At 45.4% G+C, this 21,188-nt stretch overlaps 1 protein-coding gene across 1 annotated transcript in view; it reads left to right on the top strand.

The window, feature by feature from the left end:
* Positions 1-3,945: 3,945 nt before the first annotated feature.
* The window catches only part of CDK6 (cyclin dependent kinase 6), a 266,251-nt gene continuing 249,008 nt past the window's right edge, over positions 3,946-21,188 (top strand). The window contains exons 1-2 of the mRNA XM_055420428.2: positions 3,946-4,711; positions 4,826-5,440. Coding sequence (XP_055276403.2) covers positions 5,208-5,440 — 233 coding nt within the window. The 5' untranslated portion in view covers positions 3,946-4,711; positions 4,826-5,207. The remainder of the gene's footprint in view (positions 4,712-4,825; positions 5,441-21,188) is intronic.

Raw genomic sequence — 21,188 nt, 5'->3', positions numbered from 1 at the left:
ATTGACAATTATTTCTGAGTTACATAAATGTATTAATTACCAACAAATAAATCTTGTTTTAAAAAGCATTGATAGTGTGAGCAATTATCAAAATAGAGGAGTCCCGTTTGTGTCTCTGGTTTAAAGTCTAATTAGTGATTTGTAGTGATCCAATATTTTATAGAAACACAAATTCCAACTTTGTTTTCTTAAGTTTATAAGGTATATAAGATCATAGCTATCTTTACAAATATAAATTTTGTTCAGAAATTGGATTTCATTTTAGAAGATATGCTTCTAAACACAAAAAATGTATTTTATAAACTGTCTTAAGCATAAAAACACAATTATTCACTTTTTATTTTTTAAGAATAAATTATTATAATGACTTGCAAAATATGTGCTAATGGAAATGCAACAATTTTTATTTACCTAACTTGTTACTTCACATTATACTATAGAATCCATTTTATAAAGCAAAATTTTGATCTACTGTGAAATTAGCAACACAGTTTAATTCAAAATGTCAAAAGATTTATAGAGGTAGTATTTTTCATTCAAACAGAATTTTTCTGGGTTTTAATTTTTACACAGAGTCCTGAAATAAATAACATTTTTTTAGGGTTTGCATTAAGATATTTCAAAGGATTTCAGGTATTTTACAGATAGATATTTTGGATAATATTGAATTCTTTCAAAGAAAAATAGTCATTTTAAGTTTTGTTTTACTACGTTGTAGAAGTCAAGACTTTTCTTTTTCTCCAAAATCTAATTTTCACCTGAAATATTCAGGTTTTCTCAGCAGGTAAAGTATACATTCTTACAAAGTTTCAAATTTCAGAAGTCCAGTAAAGCATTGAAAGTAAGCACCCATCGAATCGTGTTCTCTCTTCTTTGTGTGTGTGTGCGTGTGTCTATTATCTTGCTGTTCTGTTATTTAAAGTCAATTTTAGGCTTTTACCTTCACAGAAATACCTTAGTGAACCCTCAGCAGTTACTAATCACTTAATAACTGTGAACCGGCCAGCCCCTTCAAGTAGATCGTTAACCACAAGAGTGCCAGACAATTTCCAAATCATATCCTCTGTCCAAAAGGGAAAGATAGGGCTTTGTGAGGCCGAAAGGAAGCGAAGGAAAACAAAACAAATGTAGCTCATGCTGAAAGTGAAAAGTGCTTGGACAGATTAGTATTTTCTTTTCTGCAAGGCGTCCTGCCAATTTTTTTTTTAATAAAGTTATTTTTTTGGTCTGATTTTTCAGTTTCTTGGAAAGTGTTAGTATTTACCACCCTCACCGGCCCCTCATGATTATTATTGGTCGTTTTGTGTTTTCCCCATGCGTCTACATCACTGACTGCTGAAACCCCCGCCCGCCTCACTCTGTCAAAAACCCCAACTCTGGGCGACCCTGGGTTTGGTAACTCAGCCGCCTGTCGACCACACATCCCACTCTCCCTCTCACGCCTCCGATTTTAGTCGCCCCACTCCAGTTGCAGCGAGAGCCGGAAATTTTCATTTAGCTCCCCCCTCTTCCTCGCCCCCAACTCGGAGCGGAGAGCCGGGGCGCCGGAGGCTCAGAGCACAGCCGGGGCTCGGCCGCCTCCCCTCGCTCCGGAAGGCTTCAATTTGCACACTCGCCGGCCACGGAGCCGGAGCCCCCCGCCCGGCCGCCGGGAGGGTCGCGGGCCGCCGGCCCCCAGGGCCCCCCGCCCCGCCCCGCCCCCGCCGCCGCCCGGGCTCGGGCCCCGAGCCCCGGCCGCAGCCCCGCGGCTCCGTCCGCCCCCTGCGCGCCGCGCGGGCGGCGCCCTCCGCCGGCCCTCCGCCCTCCGCCGCAGTGCCCACCCCCTGGCCCGAGCGAGCGCCGCTGACTCCCTCCTCCAGCCAGGTTACCTGCTCCGCGCCGCGGCGGACACGTGCGAAGGTCGGCCGGGCCCCGCAGCCCCCTCGCGAGGCCCGCCGCGGCCGGGCCCCTCAGGTGAGGCGCTGTGCGCTCTGGTGGGTGGGCGGCCGGGCGCGGGGTGGGGGGGTCCTCGGGGAAGACTTGGGGACTTGGCCGGGGTCGCTGGCGCGGCTGGGTGGGGGTGACTGGGGCGGGGGGGCGGTAGGTTCTCGGAATCGGCTTTGGTTAACCCCTTACGATCCGAGGCGGGGTGGTTACAGGGGCCAGTTTCGGGGAGCTACAGGAGTTTCTCCTAATCTGACTAGAGGGGAACATCCCACACGAGGGACTCCCCCCAACGCCGAGCTCCTGTGCCTGCTCCCACACAGCCTTGCGCACAAACACCCACACAAACACTTCTTATCCAGTCTTGCAAACGGAACTCTGGCTCCACTGGGAAACTCACCGAGCAATTTACATTCAGGGTTTAAAATGCACTGCTTCTGGGGACCTCACGCGTGACAGAATGTGTTTCGGTGCCTTGTATTTATTTCCCCACGAAAGCTCCCCCTCCATGTCGCCGAGGTGTGGGTGTGAGCCCCACCTTCCCCACCGCGAGATAAATGTTAACGCAGACTTCTTGCTGGCAGCCCCCGCGGGCGTGTTCTGCACTTAAGAGAGGAGTGCACGCCGGCGGCCAGTGCCCAGGCTTGGAGTCTCCCCGCAAGGATGGACGCTTGCTCTAGTTTGCTAGTTTACTTTCCTAATTTAAAATATCGACGTTAAAACGCACGCCCCCGGGGTGAACGCCTCCGGGCCCGAGCCTCGCGCCCGTCCGTGTGCGCGTGGGCGCATCTGCGTGTGCGCACACGCGGGTGTCGTGGTGTCCGGGGCGGCCTCTGGTCGCCGCGCTGGTGGCGACCCTTGCGGTGCTTGGCAGGCTTCGGGAGAGGCACATGAAGGATTTCATTGAGTGTGAAGACAGAGAGCAGAGACAGAAAGCAGAAGGAGGCGGCTGCAGCCTTTGTAGTCGCGGAGGAATGCGGAAATGTTGAAGCACTCTGTCAAACTTTTTTGAAATGGGGTCAAGTCACATTCAGCCAGCGTGGGAAAGCAACAACAACAACAAAAAAAGTGGACGGGGCGGGGGTTGGGGGGCGGCACGGCTGCTCCCGTTTCTCTCCGCCGGAGCCGACAGTCCGGGGAGCGGGCGCGGGGGAGAGGCGCGGCGGGCGGTGCGGGGCCCGGCGGGGGCGGCGGGCGCAGCTCCCTGCGGGGGTGGGACGTCCCCGCCGCTTCCTCCGCCGCCGGGCGGGCAGGGCTGGGGCGGGAGGGGGCCCACGGGAGGGGGCGGGCGGCGCCGCTCGCCGCGGCTCCTCCGCTACCTGTGTGGCCCTCGGCCTGGCTCCGATCGCTGGTTTCTCGGCTTGGGGGGCTCGTTCCTCGGCACCCCCCCACCAGGACTGGCCTTCACCTTTTAAGGAGAATTCTGAATGGAGAGAGTGTGAGGGGCCCTCTGCTCTCCGCGGTCCCCTCCGCCCGCAGAGCGCGGGGGTCGCGCAGTCTGTGTGTTTAATTCCTGGAGGAAGGCGAGCGAGCCAGAGGTTGCGGGGCAGGTAATTCCGAGGAGCTCCGGGAATTTCGGACACGCAGTCGGAGCGGCGAGTGTCCGGCGGAGGCCGCAGCGTTGGTGGGGCGGAGGTCCCCTGGGTCCTGGATTGCAGCTTGAATGGGAAAGAAGAGTGCGACCCCCCCTTCCCCGCTTTGTTGTGTGTGTGTGGGGGGGTGGGCTCCGGGGGTCACTGGCTGCTGTTCGGACCCGACCTTAAGCTGAAAGGGGAGTGGAGCAACCACCTCTACTACCTACTTCGGGAACAACCCTGGGAGTGGGGAAAGGTTCGCGAGTCCTGGCCCCGGGGGCGCAGCCGCTTTTCGCTTTCCCCTGGAGGCTCAGCCTTTACTCCCCCCACCCCTCACCCTTTTTAAGGGGAGGCTGAGTTGTGCTCAGGTTGCAATCGGTTGAAAAATTCAAGGCGAGTCACGATTATGCCGCCTTGCTTCTGAAGTTGTTCTCCAAGGAGACAAGCTGAAGTGCAGCGAGCCCCTCTTTATCCCATTCTTAGGGTTCGGTAGGCGACTTCACCCGCGCTCCCCCCCGCCGCCAAACCGCGGGGGGAGGCATCGCTCACCCACTCCCGAGGAGCGGGAGCTCCCGCCCTCTCGGATCTGATGGGTTTCCACCAGGGAGGTCTTCCCTAGTCAGAGGAAGGATTCCGTTTCCAACCCAGACTCTTTTACCCTAAAAAGACCATTTGTGTGTCGTTTTTAAATGTCTCCTCGAAGAAAAACTGAAAGTAGAAAGAAAGGAAGCAATTTCCGAGCAGATGTCTGACCACCCCTTCTCGCACACTCCCAGCATCGGGTTACAAAGGTCCTGGGAGCCCCCACCCACATTCTGCGGCCGCACTCGAGCGGACCCGAGGTCTGTCCACACCAGGCTGCGCACGACCCCAGAACGCCCCCGCGGCACCCATGGAACCCTTGTCCCCTGACGTCCAGCCCCGGCAGGCAGGGAGGGTAGCAGCGCAACACAGTGATACAGGGAAATATTAAGCCGTGACATTGACGTGCCCGGCGCCTCCCCTCCCCCGCGCTCCCGGCACACTCTGGGCTGCTTGGCACGCCCCCTCTCGTTCCACTGCGTCCCGCGCCGCGCGCTCATCCCAGAGGGGCCCCTGCAACCTCTCCGCGCGAAGACGGCTCCAGCTCTGCGGGGAAAGAAAAGTAACCTCGTTTTTCTCGGAGGAACCAGGAAGGATTAAGCGGCCTGGGAGAGGGCAGGAGCTCGCAGAGGGTAGCGATGAGGGCTGCGTAAAGGAGGAGGAGGGGGTCCCTGTAGGAACCCCGGAGAAGGCGCCTTGGGATGTCTGATTACACTTTCTTCTTGTCCTCCCGTCTCCTCTTTTAGGTGGAATGACCGTGGACTGAGACGCGCTCGGGCTGAGACTGCGACTATGTAATCGCCTCGGTGTAGGCAGAGGACTGCGCTTAGGGGAGGGAAGAGGAGGGATCGGCTCGCTCCTCGGCGGCTCAGCAGGCGGAGTTTCGCAGCGGCGGCACCAGGGTTGCGCCCGCCCGCGGGGAGGTCGCTCCATCCAGCCCCGGCGGCCGCGAAGAGTCCGAGCGCCCGAGCGCGGTAGTCGGCGGCGGGTGAGAGAGAGCGAGACCGAGGTCCTGGGCGCGAGGGGGCCGGCCGGGGAGTCCGGGAGGAGGCGAGCGGCGGCCACCAGCGAGCCGAGCGCGCCCCCCGCCCGCCCCAGCCGCACCGCGCCGGGCGGCGTCCGGGCGGCATGGAGAAGGACGGCCTGAGCCGTGCCGACCAGCAGTATGAGTGCGTGGCGGAGATCGGGGAGGGCGCCTACGGGAAGGTGTTCAAGGCCCGGGACCTGAAGAACGGAGGCCGTTTCGTGGCGCTGAAGCGCGTGCGAGTGCAGACTGGCGAGGAGGGCATGCCGCTCTCCACCATCCGCGAGGTGGCGGTGCTGAGGCACCTGGAGACCTTCGAGCACCCCAACGTGGTCAGGTGAGCGGTGGATCGGCGCCCGTGCCGTCGGGGGCCGTGCGCTGGGGGAGGGCCTGGCATCCCCGGCCCCACGAGGATGCTGTGCGTGCGGGAGGGTGCGGGGCGGCGGGGGAGGCATGGCGCCATCCGCCGACCTTACGGAGTGAGAGAGAGTTTTGTCGGCAGAGCCACGAGCCAGAGCTGGTGACCTTGCCAGACAGCGAGCAAAAAGGCCAGTCAGAAAATACGACCTGCGCAGCCTTCCCGCCGCTGTGCCAGGCCTGTTTTTCTCCCGGTTCGTCCCGAAAGGGGTCTGGAAATACGGGTGTCTTTAGGGGATGGAACAAGGCAACCTGAGACGGGCGCCTGCCCCCTCCCCCCAGCCCCTCGCGTGGTTTCCTTGGCCATTGGAGTTTTTTAGAGAATGAATGAGAGGTAACAGGGTATGGTGGTAATTAGTAGGAAGAAAAGTCTTCTGCCAGAGCGTAGTATAAATGAGGTTTTAAAGTGCAGAAACACTTGAGAATAATTTTGTCGATTACACCTACGGTTTCTTTTCGCTCCGGGATAATAGGATAATGATAAGGATTCCCGATGAAGGACTTCAGTGCCAACGCCCACTTTGTGTCATTTTTAAAATGTCTTCCAAATATGTTACCTGTTTGTATTATTTTGTGTGTCTAAGAGGGCATAGTCCTTAGGCGCCTTCTCCAGTCAGACCAGGTTATGGAATATTTAGATGCTAAACGTCCTGCCCAGGATTTTCCTGGGTGGGCTGTGCTGGCGGGTGGGGAGGCAGCAGTTTTTACAGTGTTTCTTGTGTGGGAACCAGTATTAAACCAACGTGTGTGTGTGACTTTGGATAATGGTGTTTTCTTAGTGATCCTGGAATTTCCCCATTGTGAATGTGTTTGACATTGTGTGGTGTGTCATCCTTTTCTTTTTTAAACAGAGGTGCATAGTTTTAAGCTGCAAAGGAATGCCCGGAAACTTCTACAAATTAGGGTGTGATTTTCCCTTTCTCAATGTCTAAGATAATAAGTTGGAAAAAAGGAGATCTTGAGATCTTCTTCCTGTCTCCTCATCCGTGGAGGGGCTCTGTTCAACAAATACATATCTACTACTGTATGTGTGCTGTGGATGAGATTATGTAAATAAGCATAGCTAAATATTTTTGTGAAAAGTCAAACAATTTAACATTAGTCACCAAAGTGGAGAGACCCAAGACTGACCTTTGAAATACCAAGCCCTCTATAGACTCAGGGAGCCCATGTGTCTGCAGAGTCTTCCTGGAAGGTTTCAACTTGTCTCCTCTTATCCCAGGCGGGATGACTTGTATGGTGCTTTGTTCCTGCCACAGTCAGGGCTCAGGCTAGAAGGCAGCAAAGAATTGTAGTAAATGGTTGTAAAGCTTGGATCCCAATATACCTCTGTTTTAGCCAATAGAGAAGAGAGGGACTGAAAGAATCAGTGATTTAGGAAGATGAAATTATATATAAAAGCAGTAGGTAACCGTCTGTGTATTTTGTTGTTGTTGAAAAACAACAGAAACCCTTTTGGGTCATTTTTGTGATATGGAGAGGAAAGCAAAGGGTACATTTGTCCCCTATAACTTAGTTATCTTCCTAGCGGAATCACCCAGTCACTTCCACTGGATGAATTCCACTGCTAGAATTTAAGTCCAAAATTCTTGTTTTATTTTGTCTGTTACCTATGGATAGTGTCCAGTTAAGGATGATTATCATGTATATAAATAAAATCATGTCCTTCCAATCGTAGAGATATTACAGAGGCACCCCTGTGTTACACCGTCCTTTCCCTAAAGCACAATTTACTCTCATAACAGAGGGAAGTTGTTTTTGCCCTTGTGCCGGCAAATCCGACTTATTCTCTTGATTTATCCTCTTGAGGTTGGTGTGTCTTTACACATTTCTAACCAAGCCATGTCTTGGATTCTGTACTGAGAAATTTTAGGAGACTGCATTGAGAAGTCGAGATTGTACTGATATGTTGAAGACAAAGGCATTGAATTTTCTAAAACTGTTTCACGTGTTAAGTGGTGAAGATGACATCCACCTCTTAAGAATCGTGAGGAGAAACTGAGATAGTGTATATGTGAACAGTTTGTCAATTTAAGAGTGCTTCAGATGTCCGAGTATTATTTGTGTTCAAGAAGATTGCCAGTGGGGATGGGGGGTGGGGTTCGGGAGGGATGGACAGGGGCTTGCCTTGGTACGAGTTCCCAGTAAGGCATTAGCTCACCTGTCCTTTCCTGTAGGATGAATTGTACTCAAGCCCAGACATTACAAGCTCTGGAACCACGAAGCTACTCAAAATATAATGAGCCTATAGTTTGTCAGAAAAGACCGTCAGTCATATGCCATGAAGTTCAATGACACTTGAGAAAATCATCAGTGATGTCATCCTCACGAGCTGCAGATCTCCATTCCATTTGTTTCCTTCCTGTTTCTTCCCTTCTGCTTCTGCCTGGAGGCAATTACTGGTCCCCAGGACTTGCTGAGCTTGACTAGGAATTCACATTTTAGATGATGGTGATAATTGTTCAGGCAGGATTAGGAAATCAAGGACAGGTGACAAACTCTTTCCTTCTAAGGGAGAGTTGTCAGAGTTGGGCCCCCAAACCTGTGATTTATTGTTGCCCCAGAGGATCCATTTTACAGTCCTATGGCTGGTTCTTTAAAGGTTTCTTTAAAGGGCAGATAGGTGCCTATATAAATGCCTTCAAGTCACAAGTAATTGATCATAATTATAGGCCCTTCCCACAGATAGTTAAGCCTCAAAGCTTGAAGAAGCATAATAAACACATTAGTTTTTCAAAAGTTTGAGGTATTTGATGGATTTGCCTGAAAATCTGTCTTGTTGCTGGCTCTGGGACTGCCAGCATGCGCAGGGATAAGGGCTTGAAATTCTTGCTTACCTGTGGCTTGATGTATCCCAGGCCCAGGCTTAATCAGCCAGTCAGTGTCTGGGGTATAAATTTATTTGTATTTTACAGTTAGTAATTCCAAATCTGGGAGCCTTCGCCAGAATCAGACTTTAGTATGAACCTATATTAGAGCTTCCGCACTCCACAAATGAATCCCGTTTTACGTTCTGAACTAAGTACGCATAGTGGATAAAATAACATGTTTTATCAGCAATCTGTCCATTCACCAAATATTTATCAAGGGCCCAGTATTTGCCAGACACTACTAGAAGCTAGGGATACATCAGTGAACAAGTTGAAAAAATCTGTACATTTACAGAACTTAACCTTGTCATGGGATAAGCAATTCTTTGATCTTTTTAAAAATTCACTTCTCTTTATTGCCATTGACTTTTTGCTATATTTCACCTAACCATTTTTTTTTTTAGAGCAGCTAATATTTGTGATAATTTGGTTACTGTGAATTTCCTGATTGAATAGTTAGATAACTGAAACACTAATCAGAATCAGATGCTTTGGCGCGATTAAATTTCACCTTAGGGACATACACAGAGATCTGTATAAGACAACATTGACATGCAATTGATAGATATGAACATCTGAGCTCCACTTACTCAACAAGGATTTAGGAAGGGCCTACTGTTTAAAAACCAAGGGGATTTTAAACAATAATTCTCCCTGGATTTGAAGGAATAATATGGTCACCGTAACCCGGAGACATGAGTATCATGTCATTACAGAGATACTGGTTAGTGCTATCACTGTTGTCTCCAGGGATGAAATTTGTTAGGGTAGCAGGAGAAGTAATTCAAATTCCAGTACTAGTTCAGTAATCTAAAACTCACAGTGTCTCAGTGAATAAACTGGTGATGTCTGAATATGTTAAATGATGACCATCAGCAAATTTAATCACTGCTTTAAGAAAACCAGAAAAATGCATATAGCTCACTGATTATTATTCAAGGAGAGTTTTCCCATTTCCTCTTTTTAATGATCTCAGTAATATCATAAAGAGAATAAAAATGTGACTTCTCTGGGAAAACCTATTAACAGAGTAAAAAGATACATGATTTGTTGTTGCATAAACATGAAGCCTCAGGTGTTAGTTTATGGGAATCCTTCTGAATAAAATGTTATTTTGTGGGTGAATAATATATTTATTAGGACTTGTTTCAGTGAAGGCAGGAGAAGCAGTAATTTAAAATGTCTTTTTACGTGGAAAGTAGGCTTTGTCTTTCATTCTTTGAGAGCTCCTTGAGAAGTTTCCAAGTTATTGAACTTATTTAGTCAATACACTTTTTCATAGTGATGTTCTCCCATTCCTTGTTGCCACAGAAGTACTTGGTAGTGCTGAACTGTTGCCATGGATTGAGCTGTATCCTTTTCACACAACTGATATCACTGTGGCACTATTAGAATTTCTCTGTCAATGAGGAAGTAGCTCCTAAGAGGAAGACTTGCTTAAACTTGAGTACCTTTTAGGGTATTTTCCAGTGTTTATAACAAAGGTAAGTGGGTAGCTGTGCAAACAGACTCCTTATTAAAAGTAAATTACCTTTAGGGAGGAGACAGTAGCATTGAAACCCATATATTACACTGTATGGACTGTGAAGAAAGCTGATCGCCGAAGAATCGATGCTTTTGAACTGTGGTGCTGGAGAAGACTCTTGAGAATCCCTTGGACTGCAAGGAGATCAACCAGTCCATTCTAAAGGAGATCAGTCCTGGGTGTTCATTGGAAGGACTGATGCTAAAGCTGAAACTCCAATACTTTGGCCACCTCATGCGACGAGTTGACTCACTGGAAGACTCTGATGCTGGGAAAGGTTGGGGGCGGGAGGAGAAGGGGACGACAGAGAATGAGATGGCTGGATGGCATCACCGACTCAATGGACATGAGTTTGAGTGAACTCCGGGAGTTGGTGATGGACAGGGAGGCCTGGCGTGCTGTGATTCACGGGGTCGCGGAGAGTCGGACACGACTGAGCAACTGAACTGAACTGAACTGATAAAACAGATAGCTAGTGGGAAGTTGCTGTATAACACAGGGAGTACGACCTGGCCGTCTGTGACGACCGAGAGGGGGATGAGGGTTGGGAAGAAGGCTCAAGAGGAAGAGTGTATATATACGCACACACATATATATGTACTTAATAGCTGATTCACGTTGTTGTACGGCAGAAACCAACACAACATTGTAAAGCAATTATCCTCCCAATTAAAAATCAAATTTTAAAAAAGTAAATTACCTCAAAAAAAAAAAATCATGCCTCACTATTAATGATTTCCTGCTGCTGCTGCTGAGTCACTTCAGTCGTGTCCGACTCTGTGTGACCCCATAGACGGAAGCCCACCAGGCTCCCCCGTCCCTGGGATTCTCCAGGCAAGAACACTAGAGTGGGTTGCCATTTCCTTCTCCAATGTGTGAAAGGGAAAAGGGAAAGTAAAGTCGCTCAGTCGTGTCCGACCTCTAGCGACCCCACGGACTGCAGCCTACCAGGCTCCTCCATCCATGGGATTTTCTAGGCAAGAGTACTGGAGTGGCTTGCCATTGCCTTCTCTAAGAATGTTTTTTAAGAATAAAACATCCAATACTCTGTGTCATGGGAAACTCATGAATAATAGGATTGGAAGACACTTTGGAGGTCTTTCAGCCCTTTAATATTATAGATAAACTAAAGTCCAGAGGTCAAGCAGCTTGTCTGTCATGCCATTTGAAAGTTGTTGATGTGCTCTAAAATCTCAGTAGCAATTTTAAAATAATTTTTTTCGTTTGATGGAAGACGTTAACTCCAGTGAGTACATTTCTAGTTTGGAAATAATGAACTAGAAGTAGACAAAGGTGATAGTTTGCCAGGAATAAATGACATATCAACTTGGGAAATTCCTGAATTCTTCAGTATGCCTTACTGAAGTAAATCTGTAAAAAAAGTGTGGTGATTATCCATTAAATTCTGCTTTTAAGGAAATTGGGTATTACCTATGATTATTTAAATAACTATAGTTAAGTAAAAATATGGGTAAATAATGTAGTTAAATAAGTAATAATACTAAATTCATTTGAGACAAAGAACAGTTAAAAAAAATCTAAATGCTTATGAACTATTTCATAATGTGGCCCTGGCATCTAATTCCCAGTTAGTGAAATAAACACTATAATACTTGAAAATTAGGTAGGATAGCAACTTCTAGACACCTCAGCAAATATGTGTTGCCCATGCTTCTTGAACTAATCACACCATTTCTAGTTCTCATGAGGCTCAGATAAGTTTCCTGGTCTTCTTTTTTAAGATTTCTTTATTTGTTTTTGTCTGCGCTGGATCTTGATCGCTGCGCTCAGGCTTTCTCTAGTTTTGGTGAGTGGGAACTCCTCTCTGGTTGTGGGGGTCAGGCTTCTCACTGCAGTGGCTTCTCTCGTTGGGGCGCCCTGGCTCTAGGCAAGTGGGCTCCTGGAGTTACAGCTCAGGGGCTCTAGAGCACCCACTCAGTAGTTACAGCGCCCAGGCTTAAGTTGCTCCGTGGCGTATGGAATCTTCCTGGACCAGGGATTGCACCTGTGTCCCCTGCATTGGCAGGCGAATTCTTAACGGCTGGACCCCCAGAGAAGTCCTTCTTAGGCAGGAAATTAATCATGAGCTTCCTGGTGTTCCAGAACACAGCAGAGATGAAATCTGGGCACAGGAGGAGTGGGAGTACAAGAAGGTAGTCTTTGTAAGTGGGGCCTTTTCCCAGTGCATGGAAAATGGACACAGGTGGTTGGTGACAAGCCTGCCTACATGAGGGTTACCGTTTGATGATGGTCTGTAGATGCTGGGTCTACTGGGACAGGCGGGTGAGCAGTGAGAGGGAGGGGTTTTGTAAGAGCCACTGGGCAGCTGTTCTGAGCGTTACCCATGTGTCGCCATGCTTGATCTTATTTTACCAGCTACTCATGTAACTGCTCTCCGTTAAGGTGACATAAAGGCACCTTTTAAAAAATATATATTAATTTATTCATCAGCATGTGCGATCCAGTTCCCTGACAAGGGATCAAGCCTGGGCCCCCTGTCTTGAGAGCTTGGAGTCTTAGCCACTGGACCACAAGAAAAGTCCCAAGAACATTTTTTTAAAATTATTTTTAATCGGAGAATAATTGCTTTACAATGTTGTGTTAGTTTCTGCCATACAGCAACGTGAATCAGCCATAAGTATACATATATCCTGGAGAAGGCAATGGCAACCCACTCCAGTACTCTTGCCTGGAAGATTCCGTGGATGGAGGAGCCTGGTAGGCTACAGTCCATGGGATCGCAAAGAGTCAGACACGACTGAGCAACTTCACTGGATACATATATCCCCTTCCTCTTGAGCCTTCTTCCCACCCCCCAGCCCATCAGGTCGTCACAGAGCACTCAGCTGAGCTCCCTGTGCCGTGTAGGTGCTTCCCACTACTGTCTGTGTCACACATGGGAGTGCATATGTCAGCCCTACTCTGTCAGCGCGTTGGCCCCTCCTTACCTCGCTGTGTCCACGGGTCCATTTGCTGCGTCTGCATCTCTATTCCTGCCCTGCAAAATAGGTTCATCATTACCCTTTTTCTGTATATATGCGCTGATACATGATATTTGTTTTTCTCTTTCTGAGTTACTTCACTCTGTGTAACAGACTTTAGGCTCATTCTCCTCAGTGCAACCAACTCTTTCCTTTTTATGGCTGAGTGATAATCCATTGTGTATATGTATCACAAAATAAAGGCAGCTTAAAGCATGTGGCAGGAATCTGTGTGTGTGTGTGTGTGTGTGCGCGCGCGCGCGTGCGCGCACAGCAGTAGCCTGGAAGTCCATCTGGGATGGAATCTTTATTAAACAGTTAGTAGTTTACCTAAATTTGGACAACTACTTACTTTGTCATTCAAGTAGCCATGTTAATTACTGAGTCCTGTTTAGCTTTCCTAAAGGATTTTAGTTCAATAGAATTAGAATCACAGTACAGGAGTTTTTTTCATTGAAACGGGTTTTAGATTTAACTTGATTCAACCCTCTTTGACCTGTGTAGGAATTGTTGTGTAAATGCTTTAAAAAATTGCCTGATTTTTAATCAGTTATTTTATTTCCTCAGTTACATGAGTTGTAGACACAAACTGAGAACAACTAAGGTTCAAAACAGGTTTATATCCAGTGTTAACAGATCAGAAAACATTCCCTTGAATGAGAAAAGTGTTTTCAGTTTAATGATTTTATGTTTGCTGACTTGAAGACAAGGGTCGGCTGTATCTTTTATATCCATAAATAACAGGATCGATACTGTTAGTTGCCCAATATGTTTCCTGAATGAAGTAGAGTAAATTAAAATATAAGCCCCTCACATGAGAACTTTCACCGTTTTAGAGTTGCATGTAACATTAGTAGGGCTTCTTTGGTGGCTCAGCGGTAAAGAATCTGCCTGCACTGCAGGAGATGCAGGAGACACTGGTTCGATTGCTGGGTTGGGAAGATCCCCTGGAGGAGGGCATGGCAACCCACTCCAGTACTCTTGCCTGGAGAATCGCATGGACAGAGAATCCTGGAGGGCCACAGTCTATGGGGTCGCAGAGAGACAGATAACACTGAAGTGACTAAGCAAGCACGAAGGCACACATAGTAAGTATCTCGAGCTAAATGCTGTCAGATTATTGGTTTTAACTCTATCCATACACCAAGCTATTTAGTAAGAACATTTAAAATTTTCCCTGTGACTGTTTTTTTAATCTTCAGTCCTAGCTTCAGCTTCGATAGGATTGTCTTGTGTTCCTTGTGTGCGTTCGCTGCTTGCATCCTACAGTAGTATTAACTAGTTCATTTCCTCTCCCTGGGCTCCTTGCCGCCACCGCTGTGTTTAACGGGAGCTCGTCTCAGAGTGTGCTCTCCTCCCTGTACCACCGGCCCGCACCTGTTGAAATGCTGTGTATGCATCCTTCAGAACCAAGCTCTAATGCCCCTTTTTTTTTGGGGGGGGGAACGCATACCATCCTCTTTATTGTTTGTAGTATTGCTATTGGGTTGTGCCTTACAAGGGAATTCTGATAAATTCAATTTCACACCTTCCTTATCCTAAAAGAAAAAATTAGTGTGCAGTGTTTGTAATTGCATATGTTGAATTATCAAAGTTGTCTATGACAGGGGTGAATTTCCATTTTGAGCAAACACTGATGAAAATCAGTTTCTTCACTTAAAATACACATCGGAGGGTTGGGGGAATTTTCCACAGTCCAGGTTCTGTCTTCTTGTGTTCCAGACCGTTTCTCCTCCGTTAGTCATGTGCTTCCTGACTTTTGTGTGTCCTTAACACCTTCACTTGGATAAACTTTCTGCTTCCTTTGAACCTTAACAACTTCAGCCCTCCCTATGGTACTTAGTATATGTCTGTCTGCCCTGTGTATTATTATGCTTATTATGTAAGGTATAATATCAGTCTCCCTTCCCCCACTGTTTTCTGATCCTTTAACTTTCCACACCCCAGTGGTGAGCTCCTTGAGGCAGAAAGTGTGTATTGGGTCACGTGCATTAAAATGAATAAATGAACAAATGGATGAAATAATGAAAAGGTGGTCTAGGTATTAAGTAAGGGATCATGTGGGTTATTTCCATCACATGAATGTTAATACAAAGGAGTGTCGGATAAAGAAGGAAAATGGATCTGTATATTGGGTTATATTTATTTGGTTTCCCGGGAATAATAAATATTGAAAAGAGGAATTTTCATTTTTGTTTCACTCCAGCATATATAGTTTATAGTCAAGTGAGTTTTAAAATTTAAGTAATTCCCATGGTTAACTGTACAGTCTTGGAGTTAATCTACATACTGTCACGACTGAGCCACTGAACTGAACTGAACTGATAGAGAAGATATTAACATCAGGAAATGTGCACACATTCAGTAAAAGTTGAAAATGATTTGCACATTTTTTAATATGAGAATGTAAGTTACTCTGAATACATTTTAATCAATTGCCTGAATTTTTTTACTTTTTACCACTCATGTGGCTTTCTGTGCTGGAAGAACTCTTCGGAGGAATGGAGTTAAGTGAAATCTTTCTGTGTCTGACTCTTTGCAACCCTGTGGTAGCCCACCAAGCTCCTCTGTCCATGGGATTCTCCAGGCAAAAATACTGGAGTGGGTTGCCATTTCCTCCTCCAGGGGATCTTCCCAACCCAGGGATCAAACCCTTGTCTCTTATGTCTCCTGTACTGGCAGGCAGGTTCTTTACCACTGAGCTACCAGGGAATTGCCTTTACCCAATATCCTTTTCATCAATGGGTTTATTGTGGACAGGTCTGAGGACACAGCACCCCCAAGAACAAATTCTCAGAACCGTTGGAAGCGTGATGTTAAGTTCACTGTTCAATTTAACTCAAGGAGGAATTGAATTCTTTGTTCTTTCTCTTTTTATTTCAAAATCTCAAACAGAATTATTCCTTTTTATGTCACACACTGGAATTTCTGCTTGTTTTATTTTCCGAGGCTCTTCTTATGGCATGACTGCCTTAGGACATTTTAAATTTCGTTCCATATAGTCTGTGTTTAAGTCATTAAGATCTATCCACAGAAAGGTAGTTCTCTTTCAGGGACACTAATCTCTAATGAAGTCTCTTTTTTCTTTTGCTTCCTTTGATTGTTAAGTAATATCATAAATTTCTGTGTTAGGTATTCCTAACAATTAGTGTAAAACATGTACTTTTCCCAGTGTTTTCTTTTTAGAAGGTAAGGTATGAAAGTGTAAAGTTGGAAACATTAATGCTTAGCCCTATTCAGCAACAGAACAAGAAAAACAAAATATGTCTTTGCATTTTAAATGTTAGGCTATTGGCTCTGACCAATACATTTTAAAACTTTTTGGTGGAAACCAGGAAACTTGCTGAGTGGTTTCAAGTTGGGAGTTTTAGATGATGTCGTCTACATTCCAACCATGTAGAATCACTTAAAGGAGCTATTAAATAGCCTTGGATAAAAATGGGATGTTTTCTTGTTGAGCCATAAGAAACCAGGAGACAAGATTTAGAGATTGGGCTGGAAGGGACTCCTGTTGCTGATCATGACTGAAGTGTATTTAAGTTATGGAAGTCCCCTTAAAGAACAGGGACAGCATCCCTTCTTTGAAATAATATACCTCTTACGTATTAAGATGAAATGAAAAGTTGCGACATCCTGCTAGTTGTTAAAAATTCCTTTAAGCCCGTGAAATTTAGAAAGTTAGAAGTTAAGTTGCTCAGTTGTGTCCGACTCTTTGCGACCCCGTGGACTGTAGCCCACCAGGGGTCAGCCCACCAGCTACTCTGTCCATGGGATACTCCAGGCAAGAATACTGGAGTGGGTTGCCATTTCCTTCTCCAGTTAAGTCTCCAATGAGATTTAATCAGTGGTAATTTCTCTAACCAAGAGCTCATTAGGCTAGAGCTTATGATGCCTCTTGGGTCCTCAACTAAACCAGTTAGTTTTGCAAAGAGCAAAAGGTTGGCGTAGATGGGAGAGTTGGTCTCCAGGAGAACTATATAAAAGCATGGTTGATTCGGTGGTACCCATTCCTGATCCTAGAAAAACAGGACTTTTGAGATGAGTCAAGAGTAGTATCTTTCTTTATGAAAAATGATATAATTTTTTTCCCGCTTTCGGTGATAAAGTTGAGGGGTGAAACCATCATTAGGCCAATAAAGAATGGTTTAGAGATATACCTTATGAACTGAAAGGACCACAGAGGGAAGAATATGGCAGAAGGTGAGCTAAGTTGAGGTATAAGTGAGAGATACTATATGGTGAAGATGTAAAATGTAAGATGTAATATGCTGAAGTGACTTAGCAGCAGCAAAATAGTGACAGAATCTAGCAGTGCTTACGTAAATCTGAATTTTCTTAGAGTTCAAGATTTGAAACCTAGTGAAGCCTAAAGTTCTGGCACGTTTAGAAAGACCACAGCCAGTGTTTGTTGAATAAGTAAACTCAGGCTATCATTCTTTTTAATTCCATAATGATAAAATGGCATAGTTGTCTGATTCCTTTTTCTTGGTACCTTATTTTAGCCATATATGCGTTGTCCATTGTGCCCAGCATGCAAATATCTTGAAATAATGCATGAATCAATATAGAATGTATGCTTCGCGTTAGAACATAAGCTCCATGAAGATGTGATTTTTTGTCCCTTTTGTTCACTACTTTTATCCCCAGTGTCTCGAACAGTGTCTGGCACATAAATACCTGTTGAGTGACTTACCGAAGAGCTAAGCAGTGAGCAAAGATTACTCTTTTACAGGAGTTTTTATGAAAGTAAAAATGTAAATTAACACCAAGTATAGCAGCTGCGTTATTTTTCTACTCACTCATTAGTATTGCATTTAAAACTCTTAAGATTATATAGTCTAATAATTATATTAGTAAATTGGATTATTACAGTAATTAGGAGTTATTGAATAATTTAATAATTAGCAAGTAGACTGGACACTAAGATATAGTCCCTCTAAACTAATTTTTCCACTGATATTTTCATTCAATTATGAACATAATTTTACATAAACACTATTAACTGATATTTTAAGTGGTCATATGATTTGTGGCAGAATTGATTTAGGTATTTTGGTGGGAATTTTAGGATATAGTTTCAGATTCTCCAGGTCATGAAATTTTATAGAAGGGATTGACAATCAGTTTCCTGAAGAGTTTGACGTGAGCTGTAAAGCCGTGGCGTACGCCCCTGTAGCCTTCCTTATCACAGGCCAGTCTCACCGTGAACCCTGTCCCAGAACTGCTGTTTGCTGTTGCTGCAGGCTCCAAACACCTTTCTTCTCTGCTTAGATCAGTTGATTGTGATCACCCAGGGGATCTGGCATTACTTAGTGGTGACTGATAGTAATGATGAAAAGAAAAGGAGAAAAAGCAGAAGAGGAAGGAGAAGGAAAGGAATGGAATCTTGTGGAATAGACTAGAATAGAGTGAAAATGTTTGGTGGTCCCAGTCTGTTGTCAGATACATTGCAAGGAGTTGTAACTGAAGTAGAATACCAAGGGGGTTATCTGTAGTTTTTAACTTAAAGTAAGTATGTTTTCTATTAAAGAAGTTGTTCTGATTAATATGGCTGTATAGTAAGTTACCCCAGAATTTAGGGGCTGAAGACAACCTTTTTCTTAGGTTCAAGGATTGGGTGGCTGGGAAACAGCGCAGTGAGAGTAGTATCTCTGCCCTGTGATGTCTGAGTCTTCACCTTGAGCTGACACAGCTAACAGGGATTTGATTCATTTTGAGATGATGTCTTCATTCACAAGTCTGGTGTTCACTCAGGCTGGTTGATAATATGCGAAGACCTGAGCAGGGGGCCTGTGGACCAAAGCACGTACGCCTTGCTTCTCCATGTGTCCTGGGCTTCCTCTCGGCATCCAGGCTTCAGAGTGACTGGACTCATGTGGCCCTGCATGGCTCCACAAGCCAGTCAGTGTCCTTAGGAACAGGCAGGGCTACTTCTGCCACATCCTGTGGGTTACAGGTGAGTCCAAAGCCCCGCAGATTCCGGGGAGGGCACATCTACCATCTCTTACTAGGAAATATTAAAGAATTTGTGCCTCCCCCCTTGATGATCACGACATAGGTGCTTGGTGATTAATATAGCAGCGTGCATGATAAAAAAGCAAGGCTCCTGTCCCAACGGTCCCTGTTCCCGGTACCCAGGTACAGCTTCCTTTTCATTCTGTTTTTGGCGCTTCTGGCTGTTCCTCTGTGAATCTAGATGATATACTATGCACTATTTCTTGATATCTAAACTTCAGAGAATAACTATTGACTTCCTGTTCCGAAAGATGAAGATTTAGCTCATCAATACTACTGCTTGTTAATCTCCTTCCTCTTTGGTTTGATAGGGACATTTTTATTTTTTATGATGATTTAAAATAGTATCTTTAAACATGATTTTTTTTCTTGTTCTTTCACTTTTGGCAGTGTCTCTTGAATCTACATTTAGTAAGAGAGGAATTCTTTACTTCCCTAACCTTTCCTCTACCTTTGTACTCCCTGTAATGTCACAACTTCCATCAGCTGCTTTGCTCAAGATGTTAAACATTTGCATTCTGCTTTGCAACCTCAGGTATAGGTCCACTGTTAAAACCCTGTGAGGCTGAGAGAGTCCTTCTTTCTTAAATACAGACATCTGGATTCTCTTTTTTATTCTGCATCACTTTTAAAGAATTACACTACACCTATTTTCAGTTCAGTTCAGTCGCTCAGTCGTGTCCGACTCTTTGCGACCCCATGAATCACAGCACGCCAGGCCTCCCTGTCCATCACCAACTCCCGGAGTTCACTCAAACTCATGTCCACAGAGTCGGTGATGCCATCCAGCCATCTCATTCTCTGTCATCCCCGTCTCCTCCCGCCCCCAATCCCTCCCAGGATCAGAGTCTTTTCCAGTGAGTCAACTCTTCGCATGAGGTGGCCAAAGTATTGGAGTTTCAGCTTTAGCATCAGTTCTTCCAATGAACACCCAGGACTGATCTCCATTAGAATGGACTGGTTGGATCTCCTTGCAGTCCAAGGGACTCGCAAGAGTCTTCTCCAGCACCACAGTTCAAAAGCATCAATTCTTCGGCGATCAGCCTTCTTCACAGTCCAACTCTCACATCCATACATGACCACGGGAAAAACCATAGCCTTGACTAGACGGACCTTGGCTGGCAAAGTAATGTCTCTGCTTTTTAATATGCTGTCTAGGTTGGTCATAACTTTCCTTCCAAGGAGTAAGCGTCTTAATTTCATGGCTGCAATCAGCATCCACAGTGATACACCTATTTTAGTGTACTGCCTTTTCAGACCATGACTTTCTTGGGCTGCTTTGTTCTTCCTGGAGTTTATGATTGCCTTTTTATTTTTCTTACACTGTTTGCCTTTATCACAGCCAGAACGTTTTCTTTTCAAACACTTCATCATATCATCTATTTCTGTTGATCGGCCCAACTTCCTGACGTTTCTCTGAAGTTTTGGTTTACTGAGCGTTGGTTACTTACGTGGCTTGATGAGCCGTTGTCTTCCTGGGACTTTTTCACCGCTCTCTGACTTGGAGCTGCTCATTCCTTCCCCTGACTGTTCCTCTTTAGTGGCTCAAACCCTTTTTCTGCTAGTGTAGGTTTGTGAGAAGCTCGCTAAGAAATTGTGTATCGGAGGTAAACTTTTCTGAATCCTCACCTGTTTGAAAACATCTTTATTGTCTCTCGCCATTGATTACGACTTGATTGTAGAAATCTGGGATGAAACATTTTGGCCACAAAACATTGCTTTCTCTGTGTTCAGTGTTACTAATAAAAAATTATCTACTGATAGGATTTTCTAATTTGTTTTTAGTGACTTTTTTTTTGCTCCGAAAGCTGCTAGGATATGTTCTTCAGAAATATGTGAGTGGGTGTGGTGTTTTTTTTTAAGTTGAATTTTCTGGGCATTCCTTGAGATCTTTCTGTGCATGTTTATTTTGTTTTTAAAAGTTACTTTTTCCTATTTGTCTGTTCTTTCTGTATGAATTCCTCTTGTTCCTCAGATATTCAGCCTTTCAGTTGGGACTTCTGAGTCTCCGAAGGTTCAGTTTTACAGATTGGCCTCTATTTCTTACCTTCTTTTCCTCTACTTTCTGATTACTCTCTTTCCTTTGGACTTGTTTTACTTTATTCTAAAGAAATCTGTGCGATTTTCTAAACGTCTATTGAATTTACTGTTTTTGAAGTTATATTTTTAACCTCAAACCATCTTTTTTGTTGTTGTTCTTTGCTTGTTTGTTTGTTTAATAAACATTCCATTCTGGTATTATAGTTGTCCTATGTCTGTGAATTGCTCTAAATTTTG

This window comes from Moschus berezovskii, chromosome 3 (assembly GCF_049115385.1).
Source record: "Moschus berezovskii isolate FMDL1 chromosome 3, NW_MosBer_1.0, whole genome shotgun sequence".
NCBI lineage: Eukaryota > Metazoa > Chordata > Mammalia > Artiodactyla > Moschidae > Moschus > Moschus berezovskii.
Note: the sequence above shows the minus strand (reverse complement) of the source record. Positions and strands in the feature narration are given on the sequence as shown.